Source organism: Anser anser (genome assembly GCF_964211835.1).
Source record: "Anser anser genome assembly, chromosome: 13".
Classification (NCBI taxonomy): Eukaryota; Metazoa; Chordata; class Aves; order Anseriformes; family Anatidae; genus Anser; species Anser anser.
Window position 1 is genome coordinate 7,057,737 of NC_139734.1, and position 23,473 is coordinate 7,081,209.

At 43.0% G+C, this 23,473-nt stretch overlaps 2 protein-coding genes across 8 annotated transcripts in view; one reads left to right on the plus strand and one right to left on the minus strand.

The window, feature by feature from the left end:
- Window positions 1–23,473, plus strand: part of LOC310880783 (uncharacterized protein) — a 302,960-nt gene that overhangs the window by 167,392 nt on the left and 112,095 nt on the right. The gene's annotated exons all lie outside the window — the stretch shown is intronic.
- Window positions 1–23,473, minus strand: part of LOC310880776 (vascular endothelial growth factor receptor kdr-like) — a 137,059-nt gene that overhangs the window by 68,947 nt on the left and 44,639 nt on the right. For all 3 annotated transcript variants that reach the window (XM_083797100.1, XM_083797098.1, XM_083797099.1), the window contains exons 4-9: window positions 14,144–14,271; window positions 9,956–10,115; window positions 8,335–8,471; window positions 6,733–6,892; window positions 6,005–6,122; window positions 3,785–3,960 (exon numbers count right to left, since the gene is read on the minus strand). In XM_083797100.1, coding sequence (XP_083653226.1) covers window positions 3,785–3,960; window positions 6,005–6,122; window positions 6,733–6,892; window positions 8,335–8,471; window positions 9,956–10,115; window positions 14,144–14,271 — 879 coding nt within the window. The remainder of the gene's footprint in view (window positions 1–3,784; window positions 3,961–6,004; window positions 6,123–6,732; window positions 6,893–8,334; window positions 8,472–9,955; window positions 10,116–14,143; window positions 14,272–23,473) is intronic.

Genomic DNA, 23,473 nt, shown 5'->3' on the forward strand with positions numbered 1-23,473 from the left:
TTGAAAACGCAGTCAGCTACCTCCTGGGGGCTTGAGTCCTACAATGAGCCAACACGACTCCACAAGGGAGATATGTGCTCCTGCAAGATTAAATTCCAGCTGCAATGGGAGCACGGGTGACCAGAGGCACAGCTAAGCCACTTCTTAAAGAGACATTTTTTGAATAGCAGCGTGATTCTCCTCCAGGCCAGGCAGCAAGTGCGCATCTTCACACACCTCCTTCCTGCATATTGTCAACCAGGTCCTCGCCTGAGGCCAGCATTGCTATCAGCTCCTACCCAGCAGCTCTGGGAGTTATTTGCACTTTTTGCTTTTTCTTGCCTTCAAGGAACTGCAAGGATGGACATCTGTGCTCTCTGCAGATCCTCATCAGTTTTATGGCCATATCAAACATCGGGGGAAATAGCTCCTAATATTTTGCTCATTACTATGGAGTGAGCATCCAATGCACGCTTTCTGCCAGTTACTGCTGTGCTGGCTGCAGTTAAGTACATGGAAGGCAACTCCAAAGAAAGCCAGCAGCAGTGTGGGTCTTTTAACAGGTCAAGAGATGCACTGCGTATAAGCTCCTATCTTGCAGGGCTCAGCACATCATTTCTTATCTTGTTCTCATCTTGTTTAAAGGGGTCTCTTCTGCTGCTGTTATTACTGAATAAAATACACTGCAAAATTAATATAATGCAATTTGATGAGTAAGGGTCCTATGCTATTTGTATGTTGTTTGTGGATGACAATTCACAGCACTATTAGCTTTAAACTTCCTCTACACCTAGTTTGAATTGACAGTGATGGGTTTGTCACAGCACGCTGACTGCCAATTACACTGCCTGCGCTACTCAGGAAAATGAACGGTGTTTTATCCTGAAGAGACTCACAGGAGAGGGGGCTGTATGCTTGCTTATAATTTCTTCAATGCAGTGACCATTTGCAGGAAAAGAAGGCATTCAAATGACATTTAGCATTTCATTCAAAAGTCTATTTAAGTGATTTTCCATCTTCTTTTAATGTTATAGATCAGAATTCACTGTAGTTCCCAGATGCAACTCTGAGATTTAAAAGACTGGCCCTGGCTATTGGGGAATAATGCTGTTACTCGAAAAGAAATGTTACTCTCCAGTAATAGGAAGCTGCTTCATGGTTGTGTACTCAGCGTGAGGCTTATCAGGTGCTGGACTGCCACAGACACCACCTTTTAGACGTGATGCAAACCCGATGCTCCTATCACTGTGTTGACTTGCAAACCCAAGAGGATTTTTTCATGAAGTCTGTTAATCCCTGCGTTCAAATTCCAGCTTTGGTAATTGCAGACTGCCTGTGGTCTAAGCAGAGACATTTAATCACCCCTCTCAGCTCAGAGGTGGTTCTGTTTTGGTGGTGGGCAAAGTAATCACTGCATAAAATATCTATAAAGCATTTTGGCCTCCTTCTGCATGTCTAAGTGTCTGCTAAAGCTCCAAACACTTTGATCTATTCAGGTGTGGTACCAGGGTATCAGTCATGATGACTGGAGATGAAGTGTCAGGTTATTTCTGGAGAAGTTAAGGGAAAAATTCAAATCTGCATTCAATTTGGAGCTTCAGGTTGTTTTTTGCATATAAAGCAAATGATGCTCAGATCTGAAAAAGAGGCAGTCCCTTGACTCCAACCAAAAGCACAAGAAAAAAAGTCTGTTTTCTGCTGTTGGATAAGCTTCAAGAACAAAATTTTCCTTTTCTGATCTCTTCCCATATGCATCTGGACAAAATGACCCTGTCCTTGGGTTGAGTGCTTCAGGTATAGCATTCTGGGTTAGTGCTGCAGAGGACAGCCTGGCAAAAGCAAGAGAGCTTTCCTAGGAGTTTTGAGTCATTCCTGTTCACAGTCAAGGCAAATACCCGCCTTGTTTCCAGTCATTTGCTTAAAAACAATGGCACTCTGGCAAATATTTTCCTTTGCACGCTCTCATTTATGGGGTGGCCTTGTTTTACCAGGAAAGAAGCACCTGCTGTTCATTCTTCCTGTGCTTCCCCATGCAGTGAGTGCCTTCTCCAGGCAGCAACATTCCTGCAGCTGCTGGACTTGGCCTACTCTTGAGAAAGGGTGTTTTGCAATGAAATAATTACTGCTGATTGAAGTCTTTGTTGGGCTGCTCTGAAATAAAGGCTAACAATGAGCACCATGCTAGGCATGCACTGTGTGTGCGAGACGGAATACCACATGCTTGTACATACAAGAAAGATGAAAGGCTTCTACTGTGGTTAATAGCATGGGATGGTTTAATCCTGAAATAGCATCTTGCTCACACAGACAAGGTCTGTTTGTTTTTATATGCCTATTTCTGGAAAGGCTACTCTTCAAACTAACATTCTCTTTTGCATGCAAACACTAATATTTACCTTGACAAGATAATTTATTATCATTCTTAATTTTCTCTTCCTTTGAACATTTCCGTTCTCTAACAAGACAGCAAAACCACTGTATGGATAAACAACCCCCAGTGAACAAATCACCGCAGTTTAACACATTCCTGCTCATCAGCTGAGCTGCAGTAGCTGACCGTAAACATGTTCATAGCTCTCTCCAGTCCCGATTCACACCTTAAAGTGATGTTTAAGGTGGTGCAAGGTACCGTATCTTAGCATTTTCAGTAGGCCAAGTGTGCCTAAGTAACAAGTTCTCCATTTGTCAGGCATTATTCCTTTGTGAAAGGTGAAATGAGAAAAACACAAATACTGGGAGCTACATAGTGCAACAGTACATAAGTAATTCAAAACAGGACAATTGAGAATATTTTTAGGTATAAAGAAGAGAAAAAGAAAATAATTCGCCATAGAAAAAAAACACAAACCTACATCAGTCTATCTATCTTTATCTATCTTTATCTATCTCACCGGCTGAGCAAACTCGGGAAATACAAAAGCAAGCAGAGCTGACCTCTGCTGAACTCCTGCTTGGCCTTGTGATTCAGTCTCTGTTCCCAAATTCAGTGGATGAAAAGAGGCAGTGGATGTGCAAAGAGACAATGTGGCTCTGTCTTCCATTATCCCAGCGAGGGAGATTAATAAATGTGATTCCAGTATCTATTTTCCCTCTCTATCCAGTAAAACAGCTTCAATGCACACAGTTTACGTCAGTTTTCTCTGGATCCCCCTGAAAACGAACCTGTCTCTCGAATGCTCCCAGCAGATAAATAACAACACATAAAATACAGACTTTGAAAGTATTTCTGTAGCAGGATGATGAAGAGACATGAAAGACAGGGTAGCTTATCTAGTTCCTTCCGCCAGCACATTTGGGACTTTTCCTATCCCAACAGGATGTTCTCCAGTGCTTTGCCCAAGCTAGTTTTTAATCTCAAGGGATAGAACTTCCACCACTTCTCTTGGGAAACTGTGCCCCCAGCTCCAAGACCTCACTATTAGATATCCTCCCAAACTCCTGTTACAAGTTTGTTCACTTTCAAGCCACCTCTGTTTCCCTCTGCAGAAGCACTGTCCCAACAAAAAGATGCTGCAGTCTCTTTCTGAGGTGCAATAGCTTAGTGGAAAGTGGCTTTAGATGACCTGGTTTTAGACTAACTCCTCATATCAGCTCTCTGTTCTGTTGCATCTATTTAGCATGGGGTGACATGAGATGGATCTTCAGTGGTTCCTAAATAAGATGGTAATCTATGTGCCACATTGTATGAGCTCTTATCAGCTAAACATGGGGACTTGTCACTTGTTCCTGCTGACTGGTAAAATAGGATTGCATGAAAAAAAGAGAAAGAACTCAACAGAAGTTACGATAAGCATCAAGGCCTTACCTGTCACAACCAGCTGCATGGTGAGGTTCTTATACAGGCCATATTTTGCATTGCTCAAGACGATGGTGTAGTTCCCGGCATGCTTTGGTCTCACATCTCTTATGCCCAGTCTGTATTTCAGTGGGTCAGGCTCATAGCAAGTATGGTTATCCTTGATCAGTTTGCCGTCTTTGTACCTGTTTTGAAAGTCTCATCAAAGCTCATCCTGTGTGCACATGCCCATTAAGCCCTCAAAAAACTTAACTGGTACCCAAATTAGAGTGGATAAAGAGTCATCCTTCAGCAACAGCAAGGGAAACACAGGCCTGGAAGCACTGCTTGAATGGCCCAGCTATTGCTTTATCCTTCCTCACTAAAACTGAATAGCATCTGCAGTGCTGTGGGCTTCATCCAACAAACAGGAGAAAGAAATTTTAATGAACCTGAATTATCAGTGCTTTTGCATGCTCAGCTATAATCAGAAATACACATCTAGCTTCCCCCAGATTATGCTGGACTGCAAACAGCAGCTACATGTGCAACACTCAGTGCAGTAAATCATGGGCTAGCCAAAATCTGTGTCATCAGTTTTAAAACAAGATGGGAATTAATCACAGTTGGTTTTGGACATGTACATAAGATCCTTTACTGTTTCTGAAAAAGCTAATGTCTGTGTCCTGGAGAGTTTACGGTCGTTAAGAAGGTCAGTGAAGAATTTACAGTCCTGAACCTTCTCTAACTACAAGTGGGATAGTTGAGCCTACGTGGCCTTCTCCTCTTCACTGCTAACCCGACATGCTCGTTTGGGTTATGAATACGAAGTAGGCCAGACTTTGCCACACACAGAGCTTTAGGTTTGGGGGAAGGAGAAGCTGGGGCACGTGTCCTACTGTCTTAGCATGCTGGAAACCTCCTTTGCAGTCGTTTAAACAACTGCACTGAGAGACCTCCAACATCAACAGCTGTAGCACACAGGGAAGGCAGCTCTGGTGGTCCCAGGCAGCCACCAAGCTGCTCCACGCTGAGCCCTGAGAACAAAGCCTTGGCACAGGAAAAGGGGATGGTCCTCGTTCAACTCCCAGGAAGGTTTCCATCTCCTAAAAACCAGCAGCAATTAAAAATATCTCCTGGCATGCTGAGTTCACTGATTTCACTGAATTTCAGAGAATTTCATGTTTCACTGCTAGAAGAATAGAGCAAACCCATCCCTGACCGGTAGCTTTTACTGAGTGCCAGGCCACCGAAGCAGCACTAGGCTGGCCAGGGAGAAGCACGCCCTGAAGGTGCTAACTCACCCGGGCTGCCTTCCCTGCCAGGACACGCAAAGCTACAGCAGCTGTCATACTGTTAGAGGTGTACAAGGTGGGGTTGTAAAACACAGCACAGAACAAGTGGCAGGGTTGAGGACAAGCGATTTAAGGGCAACAAGAGGAATGAATGTCTGCTGGACTTGCTGACACGTTACCTCAGGAGGATTCATTGCGCTGTCTGAAAGGATCTGATATTGCTGGTGCTACCCAGTTGGAGTAAATTATTCAAGAGATACAGAGAAACAATTTCTCATGTTGATAATGTGCTCTGCAGCTTTCTAGTACACACTGCCTCTTTGCAGACTACCACTAATGCTGATAAACTGGCAGCCTTTCCCCTGTAGCTTTCTACTGGAATCTTCCAAACAATTCTGCATCCAGTGTAAATGACCCCCCCCCCCCCCCTTTTTCCTATAGGAACCCTTTTTTTGTATGACAAAGGGGGAAAACTGATAAGACAAGGGGAAATGGCCTCAGGTTGCACCAGGGGAGGTTTAGGTTGGATATTAGGAGGAATTTCTTTACTGAAGGGGTTGTGCAGCATTCGAATAGGCTGCACAGGGAAGTGGTTGAGTCACCGTCCCTGGAGGTCTTCAAGGTATGTGTAGATGTAGAACTTAGTAGCATGGTTTAGTGACAGACTTTAGTACTAGGCTAAAGGTTGGACTAGATGATCTTAGAGGTCCTTTCCAACCTGAATGATTCCATGAGTCTATGAAAAAGAGTATGGGAAAGAGATATGGCTTGCCCAGCTTCAGAAAGCACTACCAAAAGGAGTTATATTTTGGCTGAACTGTGAGACGACAGCTGTGAGTACTCCCAAATCTCCTGTCTTTTATTTGTTAAATAAGGAACAGTGAAAATCTGTTCCAGACAGGAGACCAAAAGAAGGTTATGTTCTTCTGATTTTGCTCAGGATCGTGGTACTCACCAGGTAACAGTTGGGCGAGGAAAGGCGTCCACCTTTGCAGCTAGTTTCAGTGACTTGTGCCCTGATGTGATCTCATAGTAAGGCCCTTTCTTATGTGAAACCGTAATGAAGGGTTTGTCTTGAAAAAGAAAAAAAACAGAAAGACAAATAATGGCAGATCTATCTACCACAGTGTAGTGCTCCCATCTTCGAATAGCGCCGTGTCTACCCTGGATTTTTTGCAATTACAGATCTGCAGCTTCTGCAGATCGCCAAATGGAATGACAACCTGTTAGAGCAAGTTCCCAGCAAAGCTCTCCAAAGCCAGTGAATTCTATCTCCAAACGAAAGAGTTTATATTTAAAGCAGAGGATTGGCATCTGCCATAGCCCTGGAGCAGTGTGTAAAAATGCCTGGGGTATCTTCTCCCTGCGAATGCCAGCAGGCCAGGTTTTCCAGGGCATCCACAACCACGCTTGGTGCCAGCCTTTTCAAAGTAGTTCAGCTCCCAGTTAAGCCGTGTCCTCAGATATCTCAGTCTGGAACTCTCTGATGTATTTTTAAAACATAGTGCTGGATACTGACTCTTTCCTAGAATGATTCCAGATTATACATTATTGATGGTTGTTTTAACTAGTTGTCATTCTTCCTAATGCCATTCGCCTATCAGCAGATTTAATAACATGGCATTATCCTTTAAGCTGAACAATCTTGGTTCTAGGGTGTTCTGGTTTAGCTGCAGAACTTACCATACACTGTGACTGTGACATTGGCCTCCAGCCTCGTTACATTGAATGTTTTGCATGTATACATGCCTCCATCTTGCATGGTGACATTTGCAATCGTCAGAATGCTGCCAACTTTATACACCGTTCCACTCTGGTCTATTTTTCTTCTAGGATAAGGGTGCTGGAAGTTGGAAAAAAGGAGGTCAAAAAGCAGCACAAATGGGATTGTTTTGTTCATCCTTTCAAAGTCTGCCACTTAAGAAAAGCAGTGATTCATATTAAAATTATCATATCTCCCCATCACTGAAATAAATATTATACAAGACAAATCAGCAGGAAGAGCTCTTGTGTGAGCTTTCATTATCAAGCCTAATAAGAAAGAGAAACAGAGTGGAACTGCGGCACTTCTCTACTGAGACCTGGGCAGGCAGGTAAATAACGGGATGCAGCGAAGATCAGCCCTACTCAGGGACCAAAATCCCAGGGATCTCACTGCAAACTGCTGTTGGCTTCTGTAGGGTTACTGTTGTGCCTCTTTTTTTCCTGGTCACAGACAGTTTTCTTGTCTTAGAAAGAAAGCCTACTTTCTGAAAGAATAACAGATACCTAACAAATAACAGACAGCCAAATACCAATGCAAATTCCTGAAAAATTTGAGAAAGCATTGTATTCTTCTGATAGAATTTTGATCCTAGAGATTTGGCCGAGAAATTCTTCCTTTACCATGTTAGAAATCTAAGGAGGGGTCATAAAAAAACAACTCTCTTCCATCAGGTGGGGTTCAAGAAACAAAATTCAGTAACATCGTATTGCTTGAGCTTCTATAAATTCTATATTATATTTTCTACAGTTTCTTCACAGGAAAAAAAAGCAACAACAACAACAACAACAAAAAATATCCCAACATCCTTCCTTTAAGTAAACAAAATAAGTCCAAAAATAATCAAATTTTAGGGGTCACATTTTACTTTTCCAAGAGGCTTAGATGCTCCTTTGAAATGTATATTTTGCTGAATTAAAATAAAAAGAAACCATGAGTATTATATTGGATAAATGAATCTGATCTGGAAAATACCCCTTCTTCTCTCCGTTTTCCTTGGGAGAACTGAAAGGTTTCAGCACATCAAAGGGAATGCAGTCTCTCCGATGCTTCTACTTCAAATTCAGCATTTCCATATTGCATGCCACGGAAAGCACAAGAACCTACACTGAGAATTTGAATTTAATTCTTTGGTGAGATTTGAGGAGATACAATTGGCTTTTGTTTCACTTTTCTCTACTTGATAAATGCCAAGGTGGCTGAGCACGCTGACAACTTGCAGCATTCATGGCTGCCTTTGAGACTTGCCACTTGCCAGAAAGAGGCCACAAGAAATGAGACAGCTTTTTTGTTCCAATGAGAAACATATTTAGCCTGAGATTTGCAGTTTAATTTGCAGGTTCAAGATGGTAGATAAGTTCTAGATTAATTCAAACTATAAATATAATCAATTGTAGGCACATGAATGGTTGACTGTATTTCAGAATAATAAGCAGTCAGTTTGCTCAGCCTCATGAACAAATCCTTTTCTTGGAGAGGAGGAGACTGCATCAAAGCAAAATCCTGAATTTTCATCAACTCACTCGCCCGTTTGGACACGTCCATATGAGTTCGATGCGCCCATTGATGAAGGTTTCTGCTCTGCATTCCAGAGAGAGAGTTTCTCCAACCAGCAGTTTTTTGGGAGTTGCTTTCAGAGCTAGGTTCTGTACTCTGCCCTCTGAAACGAAAAGAGCAAAGGTATAACCACACACAGCATACTACGCATCAATGACATTTAAGAGGGAATCTGCTCCCTGAATGCCTCTCCAACATCTGCTCCTTTCAGTTTCCCAAATTCCTCACCTTCTCCTTTCATTTCTATGGAAATTTTTGGAGACACCCACACAATGGAGAAGCCAGGTCAGTTGTATAAATGCCTGAACACCAGCCGATCAGACTATGTGGGCATATGTGGACACAATAATTTATGAATTATTTTTCTGCCTTTTTCCGTGTTTGGCTCCAACTCTCAATGACCAGCTCCACAGCCATTCTGGTACTGTTCTTGTGCCTGTTCTCTTCATTCCCCATTCAGAAAAAAAACTCAAAAGTACCTCAACATTTGTATACAGGAAAGAGGGTCAATTTTTATAAAACATTTCTCCTGCCCTCTGATGGCCAGCTACCCTTCGTTTTTGAATGGGACTGCCAAATCTTGGCCTTATATATTTATTGATGCTTTAAATACATCAAATGTGAAAAAGCCTGCATCACGGCCTTGCCTCTTTATCTGTCGTGCAAAATAGCAGATACACTTCTAAGCACTATACAGTAATATGTTCTAAAGAATGGTCTTGCCTGTGTGCTTTGGGTCTAGACAAGGATGACCTAATGGGTTTTTTAGCTTTGCATTCATGATTCTAGTAATAAATAATTACTCTAGCAATGAAAAAAGAAAAGGAAAAAAAAAAGAAAAGGAGAGATTTACAGGACTTTTATTTGGCTGCTATACAAATCCATTGTTGTTTAAAGCTGAGTGCTAGTTGTATAGCAGGATGCCATAATGTAATGGGAGTGAAGTCACAATAAACTCTCCTCTGTGAGAAATACGATGTATGAAGAGAGAAAGAAAATACATTGAAAAGAAAGAAAAAATAAATTAGAAGTGGATTCTTATTAATCTCCGGCAGTCCAAAATTTAACATTTAGTTACTTCAAATTTAGATTTTAATTATGAGCAGAAGCTTGACTGTAAATACAAGGGGAAGGGTATAGTAAATCACCAAGAGAAAAAAAAAAAAGTGAAGATGTGAATCAGAGCTTTAATGAGATTTTTATGCCATGATCTTGTGTGTTTAATGACCAGGAGCAAAAAGAAAGCTACTGTTTGGTTTATTCTAAACCAGCAATTGTTTTAATGTAAATATTGCTCTATCCAAGCAAACAAAGCCTTGGTGGGGTTTGAATAAAATGCTCCTGTTCTGTACCACCTCAACACTTGGTAATTTTTCAAAACCAGGACTGGATCAAATCCAAGCTCTGCTGAACAGGAAAAGAAGGGGAAGATTCAGTTGGCTCTAAGTATTCCAGTTTGGACATGCTACAGACACATACCAGTTAAATAGATCAAATACCATTAAGGCTAAGCAAGAAGTAATACCCGGGGGCTCAGCTATGAAACAGCAAAATTGTGGTCATTCCTTGGGCACGGTAGTCACTCACCCAACCTCTGTGCTAGGTAATAGGATGTGAATACGCTTCCATTGACATTTGCAGTGCATGTGAGTAATCCAGAATAAACAAAAACATGAGAGGGGATGACAAATCCTCTTCTTGGGTCCCACACCATCGTCTTGAAGTTCATCTCTACAGAATTGGGATACTGAAAGAGAGCAGGCAGATAGGAGGCTGGTGAGACATTCCGTTTCTCCTCAGATCATAGGGGCGACCAGCCAAAGCTGCTCTGCTTTGTAGACTGGGTAGATATTTGACCTTTCAGAGTAGTTGGTGATCTCATTCCACACATATCTCGGGCAACATCAACACATACAAATAGAAAAGTCCACCCTGAGGTATGGCTGTCTTTGAAATCCCAAACTTGGACATCATAACTGGGGCTCTTCATTCAGCAGCCCCAGTCATCTCAGATCTTAGGCAAGATACTGTGCTACCTGTTGCAAGTCCCATTTCCCTCGTCTCTATACTGGAAATAATTATGCCTATCTTACGGGAGGTTTGCAGGGTAATATTTTTGGAAGTGCTGAGAACAAAATTGGCTTCTCCTCATACTACCTGTATGTACCACGTGTCTTTCTGGGATCTCACAGTACTTTAAGTGTTAAGTTAGACCTCTAAAAATCAGCAGTATTCATGTCACTAACTACCTGATGGCTGTCACTGACTACCTAATGGCTCTAAGTTATGTCCTGTGGCTAGTCATCAGCTTCTCTGTATATCACAGAAAGGGATGAGGCACTTTCAAGGGGGAGCTATTGATTCCCACTAGGCACTGAAGCAGCCTGGGTGACTTGGGATGGTAAATCACAGGATGGCCACAGTAAGGGGACTTAGTAACATAGACATTTGTTGTCCTAAATTCATAAATATTTGTAGTGTTCTGCGATTCTTGAAAAAAATAGTATCTTTAGGTTCTGGTTATGAGGAAGAAGCAAGGATATGAAAGGAAAATGTGGAAAATAAAGCAAAAACTCATCCACTGTTATTGAACCCTATATATGTCCTTGGACAGCATTAGTGTCAACCAAGTTAGCTTTTGTTGGTGGGAATAATTAGTTTATTATTAACACAAAGAGAAATGCTTGTTTGCTAGAGAAAATGCGATTGACTTTTCTTTCTAATCATTCTTGAAAATCCTGGAGAAAAGAACTATGTGAATGTAAATAGAGACAAATAACTTAGGAGGCTGTAAAAGAGCAGGTCACTGAAGTTGACCCATTTCAGCCTATTGCAGGCGGGTGTATGGAAGCACAGGCTGTTGGTATGTCTTGTCAGCAGGACACAGGAAGGCTCTCTAGGACTGAGGATTGCTTGCAGGAATGCTGAGACCACTTTGGGCTGAAAAATGAAGGGTTTAGAGAAACCTTAATGTGCCTAGAGTTGCCCCATGATAACTAAGAACTTTACTTGCATAATGCCTCTCCCTGCTTCACAGCAAATACTGGTTTCTCCAAGACAAGGCAAGTTTTGCTTTTTAGAGCTGCCAGGTTTTAGCTTTTGGAGTTAACCAAGAGAAAAGCTGTACTAGGGACTGCAAGTGAGAATTTCCCCAGTGACGCAATAACTTTGCTCTTACCCTTTTTGTTGTGCAACACAAAATTTATTTCTCTGCCTCCAAACAAACTGTAGTCTTGTATTAGTAGTGTGCTTTAAATAGGATTCCGTTTAAATAACACTCCTGTTCTGAAGAAACTGCAGCTCTGGGCTTTGAGAGCTGATGCTCATTCCTCTCATGTGAATACACTTTTGGTCAGGCTGGCCTTGCTTTAGGTCACTTATTATTACACGTTCAGCACAGAACAAAGACCAAGGAATTAAGACTATGGGGCAGTGACTGGTGGTGTTGCTTTGGGATAGCAGGCACGGCTTTCTTTTGGAACAGGGGTTCCCTTCTGATTGTAACAGCAAACATGGATTTCATGTAAATACTTCCAAAGTAGTCGAGCTGTGGCATCTCTGTGCAGAGCCATTAGGAAAATTCAGGGAAACTGCAGGAAGAGATCTGAGACCTGAGGCTTAATTGTGTTTTAACACCCATGAAGGTCAAAGCTGTAAGTAGCAAATGCGCATTGAACCAGATCAGTGACTAAACAGATCTGACAGGACTGAAAATGCTTTTTTGCCCAGAATTAAAATCATGTTAAGCAAAATTAAAAGTTGGAGTTGTGTGTCTTAACATGTGTTCCCTAATAGCAAAGATGATGTGTAGAGTTAGTTGGGTTCTGTTTAATATTAGCAAGCAGTACCTTTCCCCATATATATTTAAAGGCCAGAGAGTGCAATGATTTTAAAGTATAATGGTAACATAAGGAACATAATTTACGATGGGAAAAGTACATTTTTTACAAGAATAATAAAATGTGATAAAGCTGAATTTTATGGTTTGGCAGCTCTGCTCCCTAATGGCGAGGGAAAGGGGAAAGAAAAAATAACCCTACTCTGAGGCCCTTTTCAACACTGCACACATATTAAACATCTTCATAGAATATTCAAAAATATATATTTAAACAACCAAACAAAAAACGTCAATGCTGCTCGAAGGAAGTCACAGCGGCTTTCCTCCCTTTGAAGTCCGTTGTCTATAGGAGATTAAATTTGGAAGAAGAGGATGTTCTAAATTTGTCTGATCGCCTTATTCACCTCTCTTCCCCCACCCTTACCTCCACCCCTTCTCCCACCCCGCTTCCTCTCTGCATGGGAAGCCGCCACCTTGGCTCCACACGGCGCTACGAAATTCCCAGACAGGGCAAAACAAGCGGCGACCTTCCCTCTGCGGAGCCCGGGGCTGGCTGCAGCGGCTCCTGGAGCCAACACACACCTCCCAGAGCATGGTCCTGTGAGCAGTGATGTCCCTCCGGCTCCCAGCCTCGGAAGGATCCCACTGGGGAGCAGCACTCAGCATCTATACCCCTTCCCCACCACCCAGCTGCTTGCCCTTGAAGGGGTAAAATCATTTGGGGACAATTTTCCTTGCAATTCAAAAGAGAGATTTCAGTGAAGATTTCATTCCTCCAGCAGCTTGCAGCAAGGTAAAGGACTTGAGGTTGTGTTTGAAGAAATAACCAGGGGAGAGCTTAGCTCACATACAGGAGAGCAGGGTTGCCTATAAATAAGGGGATAAATCTGGAGGGCTGCTTGCTTGAGGCTCCAAGGCCGTATTTAAGCTCACGCGACTGTGCCGAAGTCAGCAGGAGTATTCCAGCAATGAATTTGGTTGAAGCAGGCTGAAATAAGAGGGGGATGTTTCATTTTTATAGCCAAGGAGAAGGTGTTAACACTTATCCAGGCTAAAGCGATAAGCTATAAATGGAGAGGAGCCTTATCCCCCGCCTTTTAATCCCCACTGACAAAACTTAAAAATAGAGATCTGCTAAAGCAGTAAGGCTTGTGCTGTCCCTGTGCACGTCTGCTGGAAGCTTGCCATTGGTGTCACCAGCAGGCAGCGTGCTGTGTCAGGCCACCATGAGTCCCTGTGGAGGAGCACACACCTAGCGCCTAGGAGGAGTGAAGGCCTGCAGACCCCTCTACCACCACGGGATGTCCCTACCCTGTTATCACACCACATTCAGCACACCAAGCACATCTCTCACAGCATCTCTAGAGAGCAATCCTAAAGCCCTTTGACTGAGGCTGAGGAAGCCCTGGACCCTAAATTTCCATTTGTATTCTATAAAACAGCCTTGGCCTGCACAGAGCATAGTGCGGCCTTGACAGTCACACGTGAGAGCTGCCGAAGGAAGCAGGAGCCATTTATTTCTGAGGCTGAAACTTAGTTTAAATTCGTGAAATCAAGCAGAAATGGGCAACTGTTCTGAGGAGGTTCAAGGCATAAGATGTGTGAGAGTAAGCCTTCATGGAGGCAGCTAATAGCCAGATGTCGTAGAAGGAATTTTGAAGAAAAATAGTGTTTTGTCATCTGTCCTTGTCCATTTATGGCAGAGCACCAAGCCATGAGATGGGAAAAGCGTTTGATAAGCTCAGCCTAATCCCAGCCTTGCGCACAGTTCATCGATAGCACACTGTGAGAGCAGAACAGTGCTTCCAGATTTTTAGTGCCTTTTCTATTTTATTTCTGAAGCTTACCTAGCTTCATAAATTTTATTTCGCATTTTTACCCATTGTGTTGGCAGCCCAGACTTCTGAATTGTTTGAGTTTCTCTGGAAGTCACTTACCTGGATAAGCTTGGGTTTGATATCTGGAGAAGTAACTCGGCAGGGGACAACAACCGTTTTCGTCTCATCTAAAATGTAGATGATCTGGGGATGTTCTGGGTGAATCTCCACAAACGGGTTTCTGTAGTCTGCGGAGAGAAGAACACCGATCTGCACAACTGACTCTTTACTGAGCACTGTGATCCCAGTCACTAACCACCCGTACCAAGCCCACTGCAGCATGTGACAAGACATCCAGCAATATCTTGCTTGTTTTCAAATTACAACATCATCTAGGGGTTATTTCTACGGGTTTGCAGTCTAAACTTTTAAAAGCTCCTTCTCCTGCCTGTTCCCCATCTGTAGAAATAAAGTTAATAATCAGCTCCACGGGCCTTCATGGCACTTGAGTTAGTGCTTCCCCCGTGCTCTCGACTTCTTTCACAAGCGATTTTATACCGCACATGCCACAGCAGCCAGGTGTTGCACTAGGCCTAATAACTTGACCGGGAAGCAACCTGTCACATCCCTGGGGAACTGTGGGACTTTCTGCAGATTTGCCATAATAAATCAGACTGGATAGATATGCACAGCTGAAATAAACAGGAATCTGAGGTGGTTTAAGTTAGTAAAGCTTCCGAGTCTCATTCACTGATTTTCCATTGTGTGAATACAGTGATGGTCATCAGAATAATAAAAGAACATTTGTGAGATCCCAAAACCTTCAAGATTTTTCCAAAAAGCATTCTTTGACTTGATATTCTGATGGTTTCAAACACCATTCAGCTAATCCAAGCAATCCAAACTACACCACACAGAGCAGGCAATCAATCGCTTTTGCTTTGGATTACACTGTTGATAAGAAAGGATGTACGCACTGCACAGTTACCTCAACCGGCTTATCCGTGGCTTGGGACCTGCCCCCCCCACCCCACTTAATTATATTTTGGCTACAAATGGCTTCACCTAAAACATGGGAAGTAGCTGACATGAAAGGTTTGTGAATAATCTTTGTTGCAAAAATGTGCTCCGAAGTATTCTGACAGTACTTTAAACAAGGAAGTACCATGAGGAAATTAAAATCAGTTTTCAAAAGCCTGTTTAACTGCTCCCCAGTGGGCTGCACTGGTAATGAACGCTGTTGGCCCCGGCTGACACATCATCTCCATGGATTTGGAGGAGGCCTTCAACAGTGGCCAAACGCTTTATGGCTTTGGAGAAGGGAAACACCCATAGTGTAGGTGACCTCTTCTGCAATGCTGTACAATAAGGAAAGTGTCCTCCTTGATGAAGATCATCAATGTACTTCCTGAACGACCCTGGTATCCTCATGCCGTGTTTCCTCTCTAATTCCTGATATAACATTAAGGGATTTTTTTTCAGTGAAAAAATCAATTACTTATTGCCTGGTGGATCTAGCCACACTGCTCATCCAGAAATTGCCCAGAGTGGCATGTCTCTGTGCAAAAACTTGAAAAGTCCTCATGCTACCCAATTAGACACCAGTGCTCTTTGGCACATGTTGGGCTGAGCTTGCAGCACGGTGTGACAGCACCTCCAATAAATACTGTGCATCAGTGACCAAGTGCCTCTCCGACCCAGAAACCAAACCCATGGTCTGTGTCTAAGAGTCTGACCGGTGTGACCGCCTTGGTTTAACACCAATGTATCAGGCCAGCTGGCCCCTACCCTTTCACCTAAACGCATGCTCTCATTCTCTTGTTTTACAGCTAGGACTGTTGTGGCAGCTGTTCTGTGATTAAAGAAAACCCTAGCTGAAGAGTGTTGCAGTAAGGCTATCTGTTCATCCCATTAAGCCTGCATTACTGTATCAGAGCTCTCTCCTTTCATCATCTGTTAGAAGAACTGGGAATGCTCTAAAATTCCCAGGAAAAGATGATAAAATATTTCTCTAATGTTTTTAGCTAGTGAGGAAAAAAAATCCCTGTACGTTGAGTTCTAAAAATTCCAAGTGTCCCTTTCTGGGAGTTGGATCTTCTGGCTACTCTCAACAAAGGATCTAAATAAATGGCAAAAGCCTCCAGAATTTCTCTTTTTCCAGTACCCCATCCCTGGCAAACAGTATTTTGCTTCAAATCAGTGGGGATCCATTTTTAGTTTGAAACAAGTGTTCACCCTTTGGACCCTAGTGGGGAGCTGTCATATTCCATGCTGGATTGTCTGTAATTAAATAGGAGGTGAAGTGCTCAAGTACGTTGAATTTTTCTGGGTAACAAGTGCTTTATATGTAAATGATATAGCTATGCTTGCGTTGTATTTTTATCTAGTCGTTGGTTTCCACCATGTCACTTAAGTGTGTGTGTGGTTTTGATGGTGACTTTGGAAAGTGACTGCCGGTCATGCACTGGCCAGTACCTCCCTCTTCGCATCATCCAGCAGCTCGAGGAGGTTTGATCTCCTTGAAATCAGTGCTGCTGCTCGGTGACCTGCAGAACAGTTTGAACATGGAGTGTGGGGTTTGGGTTTGCTCCTCCCTTCCTAAGTACAACTCCCCTGACAAAGGAAAGCACAGAGGTGGTTTATCTCGCTGCCCCATGCCTGGTAACTCACCTGGGAGTAGGTCGTTCATTTGGCGATGTCAGTGTTCATTTCTTTACTAATGATAACAGTCCTTGCTCAAGAAATGTCATGGAAATATGTGAGTTCTCTCCCTTGGAATTGATCTTCAAAGCATGAGCTGGATGCAGAGCTCCTTCTCTCCACAACCCAGCAGAGTTCCCCTCATAAAAACATGAAGGGTGAGAGGTAGGGATTGGCACAGAGAAGTGGGACTGTTGACTTTGGTATTTTTGATAGCTTAATTTTAGCTCTGAGAACTGGAAATAGGATTCGTGGCAGCTGAAATGTACCAAGTGCTTCAGTCATGATGAGATCAAATGCTGGTGGAGCTCCTCATGTATATCAGGAAGGTCGCAAATGTTACAAAGATGTTTTAGAAAAGGCACTTGGATCACTGTGCAGGTACAAGGGATGCATGATGAACATGGGGAGCTGTGACAAGGAGCTGTCAGTGGCACTGCAGAGCTCTTTTTGCACACTTTCTGAACTGAACAGGAGGCAGTGAAACAGAAGACAAAGACCAGAAATCTGGATGATGTCTATCTTTTCAAGTAATGTCTTTTCATGTCAGCTTTTATTCCCTGCCATTCATTTTTTTTCTGTGTTGGTCTATAAAAAAACACCATGTACTTTGGAGTAAGGGCTTTTGAAGAAACATTGTATGAGAGACACTAATTAGAATAAAAAATAGACCTCTGATCTCCCCACATTTAGGAAGCTTCAGATATATGTCTGAACTTTTTGGCTAGGCAGGCACTGGGTCTAATCAAGCCTCAAGCTGAGAAACCTGATCTCAAGACCACAACCTTGTAGCTTGTTCCAACCCCTAAAACTAATATGAAATATTTACACTCGCTACAGTTTGTCTTATGCAGTTTCCCAAACAGGACTGCTAAATTCTTAGATTGAGTTGCACTACAAACATGTTTAATGTTTGTCTGTGGGCATTAATGCTGCTTAATGCAGTCTTGCTCTCCAGCTAAACCATACTTGGAGTATATCAAATGTGATGATACTTTTACAGCCAAATTCAAAGCTTGTGCAAATGGTGAAAGGCCTTTCTGCTTAGAAGAAGACAACGCTCTTGGATTATTTGCTATAGAAAAAGTCAGAGAAAGTAGATTTGTGCATATTTGCAACAAAAACTAGGGGAGCAAAAAAGTGTTAGGAGAGGCATATTCAAATCTACTACTTTCATGGGTAAGAAGAGAGAAGAGTAATGTGCCACGTGACAGGGGGATGGGACAAGGATATAGGCCAAGAGTAAACTTGCTGTGAAAAAGGAGCTTTTTCATACCAAAATATTCACAAACCTGGATCAAGTTTTGATTAAATGTTTCAACTGAAAAGATGGGAGCACTGAATGAAAAAATATTTTTGCCAATATTTTTTGAAGGAATTTCAGAATAGCAATGTTTGTTTAAAAAGCAATAAATCAAAAGAAGGTGGTTAAGCAAAAGAGTTAAATAGCCCTAAAATGTGTGAAAACATTGAATTATGCAATGATTGAAACACCTTAGTCAAAACAGAATAAAATTTCTCTAAAATATTTCCTGTTCATGGAAAACAAACAATTATTTAACCTCATTCTCCTCCATCGTCTCTCCCCACCTCCAAGACTGACATCTACCAAATGTTCAGATTCACACCAGGCCTAAAAATAATCCACTTTTTTCAGCTGTAAATGGAAAAGATAGTCATTGTGATGCTACTAAACTACTGGAAAATACCTAAATGGGATGCGTGAATTTATAGTATGTATAATAGAAACTATATTTCATTCCTGATTGACTTTTAATGGCAGCCTCCACCTGCATTGCCATATGTCTAGCCAATAGCTAGAATTACACTATCCCAGATCATAAGCTACAGTCTGAATTGGAAGCCAGTGTATATAAATCTAGCCTTCCACAATCACTATTTGAAATCTAGATAGTGCTTTAAAATCACTCAGCAATTAACAACAGCAAAAGGTAGTTTCTGGGTTATAAAGAAGGGGCTGGGAAAAGAGGGGATGGCTTGAAAAGCAGTTGGTTGTTAATCTCTAGTAGATGTCAGGTCTCACAATCATTGTTCTCTACTTTGAAAAGAAGAGAAAAACGTTATCTTTATGGGTTCTTCTCTTTCCTACAGTAATTGAGGTTTCCTAGAGCATAACAGCCCTGTGCAGTAAGCAGGCGTCTATAATTTTTGTTATCTCAGTGCTTTATCCAGGTTACGTCTTTAGCCTAAAGAGCTCTCTGTCCCCCAGAGAGGATGGGATAGGTATTGATGTAGCGGGGCTGCTCCTGAGGTGGAGGTGGTAAAGTGGCAGCTATCTGCAGGGCTGAGCTTTGACATGAGAGCTTTAACGTGAGGCTGTCGGTGGAAAGCAACACTGGAATGAACGGCAAAGGGTTGCAGGTGGGGATCAAGCACTGACTAAATAACTCCGGGTCTGTCAGTGAGGCCAGGGATTCATTTTTCCTCTGCCTGTGAAACTCTGTGCAAAAGAAATAATATTGTTGAGCCCCAAAGAGGACCAGCACAGAGGGCAACAGATCCGGGCATTGTGCAGCTTGCTCATGCTTCATCCCAGCTGCTGTCAAAGACACATGAGCAGGAGTGAGCTGACTCCACTTGCTTTGGGCAGGAGTGTTTTCCAGGCAGCTGGGCTGTTCACTTACCGTATAAGCAAATATAAAGTGGCTCAGCTTTGGATCTTAACAAAAAGACAAGGAATAAATGCTGAATAGACAACTAATAAACTACCAGCTGATATCTTTGTTATATATATCCAAACAAAAAACGGAATCCTTCATGAAACTCCGAAGTAGTTCAGGCTGACTGTGGCATGGAAAAATGATCTGCTGGAATGCTGGGAGTGTCACTGCCAGCTTTACAAACGTGCTCACCGGCTTAAGTTAATCAGCAATCAATTTACTCACTGTAAAAAAGCCTCTTAGAGACAGAACTTTGTGAAACAAAAGGGACAGGGTCACTCTGCTTTAAAAATGATAACCTTGACCTCAAGGAAGATCTCAAATTCCAGATGGTGTAAATCAATCGCACTTAACTGTTGCCATTCGGAGAGCTGTGGCATGGGAAACACAGGTGCTGTCCTGCAATACAAGACTTGGAAACTCTGCTCTTACCGGCACTGAACTCCAAGGAAAAAACTTCTTGGCAAAGAAACACTTTATGAAAATAGGGTATTTCCCTGTAGCCTGGCACTGTTCCTCCTCCTGAGCTGGGAAGGTAATATGCCCTATGAATCTTACCCATAAGAAAACACCATCAATTCCCATAAGACAGTTAAAAAGAATAATTTACTGCAGGCTGCAAAGCTCATTATATGTGAAGAAAGACAAGCGCTGCGCATTAGGGACTTATCAGCTGCAGCACCAGCTCGGAGGAGAGGGAAAGGCCCCTTCCCTTGGGTCTCAGACTGACTGTCTAGCTCTGCAGGTCAGTGGAAGTTTGCAGGAAACTGCAGTCAGGCCAGGGTGTTACTGTTTACCCAGCCCGGCTGAAGAAGGAACACAAACAGCAAAGTGAAGGAAGCAGAGGCAGCGGGGCAACGGAGGGGAAGGGGGCCTGCTGCTGTCCGGCCACAGTGACAGAACTGGGCAGAAAAATCCAGTATGCTGCACACAAAAGCAACTCAAAGGTCAAGTGCCTACAAGAACATTGTTTTCCTTCAGGCAGAGAAGCCCTTCATGTTGAAACTCTCGTTCTGTCAAGGAGGAGATTAATTGCTGCCTTGGATGAGCTTAGGGAGGGTCCCTTTTAACTCAGCGGTATAATAGCAATTGCCTAGGGGACGTGCAGTTCCCTCTCCAGGCCTGCACGGTGACAGCATGTGAGCGCAGATACAGGACTCCTTCGCCTCGCGGTGACATCTGTTCTTTTGTTTAGCGTTATCTGTACTGGAGGTGACTATCTACCAGGAAGTGGTGGAGCTCTCTAAGTATGTCATGCTTGCCATTTGAATTCCGTCCTCCAGCAGGCTCATGGCCCCGTCCTGGCAGCTGGAGAAGCTGAGGGGCTTGAAAGCCCTCACCCTAGGAACTCAGCGTGCCGTAGACCCAGGCTCTCTCCTCCAGCTTCTTGCTTTTCGGTGTTACATCACCTGCCTGCGTGTTCAAGACGTCCTCCTGAGACACGTGCACAGGATTTTGTACAGAATTTTGAGTACTTTTCATTTCTGCTCAAGTTTCCTACACCGTGAAGGCAAATTGTCTCATGATATTTGTATCATATCTAAAGCCGTGGAGATAACATCACCTCGCCCTTCAGATACCATCCATCAGCCCAGAGGGATGAGAAACACTAACTGGCCTTTGCGGCTAGTCATCCACTGCTGCTCCTTTCTGTGAAATTCCTGAGTGTTCTCCCGAGTTTCAGTCAGAAAGGACCTACAAAGATCACTCAGTCCAACTGTCAGCTACTCGTTTTGCTTCTCTTTGTTCCTGCTAAAGGTAATTCTCTTACCCTCACTATTTCTTTCCTTCCATCCATCATATCTTAGAAGAGCAGACTTGCTGGAAAGTCTGGGTAATAAGAGTTTCCCAGGTCATTTTGTTAATTTTTTGACATAAACCCCATCAAGTTTGTCTTCCTCAAGGTCAAGAACAATCTGCTCCTTATGTTAATAGGATCATTAGCAGTTAAGTGACACTTTGGTCAGAGCATTTTGGAAAGCTTTACAAGGAAATTGCCTAGTCTGCTCCGTTCTTCCTGGTAAACTATCAAAGCTTCTTCTAGGTACAGAAGTAACTCCTATAAAGTCACTTGTTTTGAAACTGGACCTTTGAAAATAAAGGACTTTTCAGTTTGGCAGGCAAATGAAAAGAATTGGTGGTGGAATGTTTAGATTAAACAGAAAGCAGAATATTTTATCTGTAGGCAAAACAAAAGTGACTGCAAAGGCCCCAGAAGCCATTCTGAGTCAACATGAAGCATTCTGTTTTGGTCAAATGAAATGCATTCTTCTCCTGGAGATTGCTGTTAGAAACACAGGAATATCCGTAGAGAAATATATTACTTTAAAAAAATGTTACTTCGAAAAATTGTGGGAGCAAAATTCTTTTCAATGCCAAGGAAAAGCCAATAACAACAAAAATGCCAAAATGGATTGAACAACAACAAAAAAAAAAACAACACAAGTCTCTATACTTTGGCTGAAACTATGTTTCAAGCATCAGATGAATCCATGGATTGTGACTATCCATTACACTAGATTTTAGGCAGATGCAGATGTAGAAAATATTCACCAGGATTACTGAAGAGCCATCACTAACAACTAGTCTCGTGTATGAGCTGCTGCCAGCCGCAGAGCTTGGGTAAAGCTCAGCAATTGGTGCTTGCTGGGTGGATAGGCAATGGGAAGGAAGAAGTGGGGGAAGTGTGCTGGAGGTTTTGGCTGTCAGGCTTTCAATTAGGAGTTATTTATCAATGAAGAGGAGGGGACAGTTACCTCTTCCTGCTGGGATGGTGAGTGTTGTCACTGACACAGCGCCAGGACGTCATGCCGCTCACTCAGCATCGTATCTTACAAGGCTCCTCCACTTAAAAGTGGCCCTTTAGGGTATGGTGTGAAGATACTGAATGTCTTGATTGAGAATAGAAAGGATCTTATTTTTCCTCTGGATCCGGTCCTTAATACTTGAGGAACAACACAGAGGGTCTGACACAGCCTGTGTTCCCACGTCATGTGGGCCTAAACACTGTTGACTAGGATCTGGTGCCAAAGCCGTCCACCAGTCTGCACAGGACAGCCAGCTTATCTGCTGGGCTCCACACCGAGCAGACAGGACACCGTTTGCCTATCTCAGCTTGCTGAGTGTTTGGCAGCAAGTGTAGCTGTCTCGGTGTCTCTAGCTTGAAAGGAAGAAGAAACGCAGCTCCAACTCTGTTCTCACTGGTAATATCTTCTGGAAAGCAAGCCAAAGCCCAAGTCAAGGCTGTCACCCCGGCCCTGCATTTCTGCTTCTCACATTCAGATTATCTCTGTGAACTGTCAAGAGAATTAAGGAGGCAGAAATCGGCTTCAAAGAATGTCGGAACCAAAATATGATCTCATGTGAGGGGTGCTTTCATGCACTTCCCTCCTCTTTAGATTTTTCTCAGGGAGGAAGGATGAAGAAGATGGACTTCACATCTCTGGGCTGTCCCATTTGATAAAGAAGAGGCTGTGGTTGATGTGACACTTGACCCTGATGCTGTACTTGTACCACCTGCCCTCCTCATTCTTTTCAGCAGTGAGAGAGAGCTCGTGTCCTTCCTTGGGGACGCCTCGCTGCTGGAGCTGACAAGCAGTGAGATGCGTGCTGTGACAGGACAAGCAGCTTGGATGCATCCCTCTTTCCTTCCAATTAGCTACGGAGGAAAAGGAGCTAGCAGGAAAGGACGGATGAATTTAAGCAGAGACAGCAAGCAGTGGAAGATTTTCCTTCTTCTGTGGGCTGTGCTCACATGGATGGCTTAAACAGCCCTCGAGTTTCACAAGGAGCCTTAACAGGACTTGAGATCCCACATAAAAGTCTGCCTTGCTTGAAATTTCATTTCCAGTTCTTGTGCTTTGGAGCCTAACAGTGCAGCAGTACAGCTCAGGCCTGGAGTGTCGGTGCTTCGTGGTGTCCATATGAACTTTAAAAGGAGCCCGAACACAATTTCTGCATGGGGATATCTCCTAGTTACACCATGTTCCTGGGAACATCAGTGCTTATAACCAAATGTATGGAAGCAAATGAGTCCCTCAACCTTGCCATGTGCCTAATTCACAGTAAC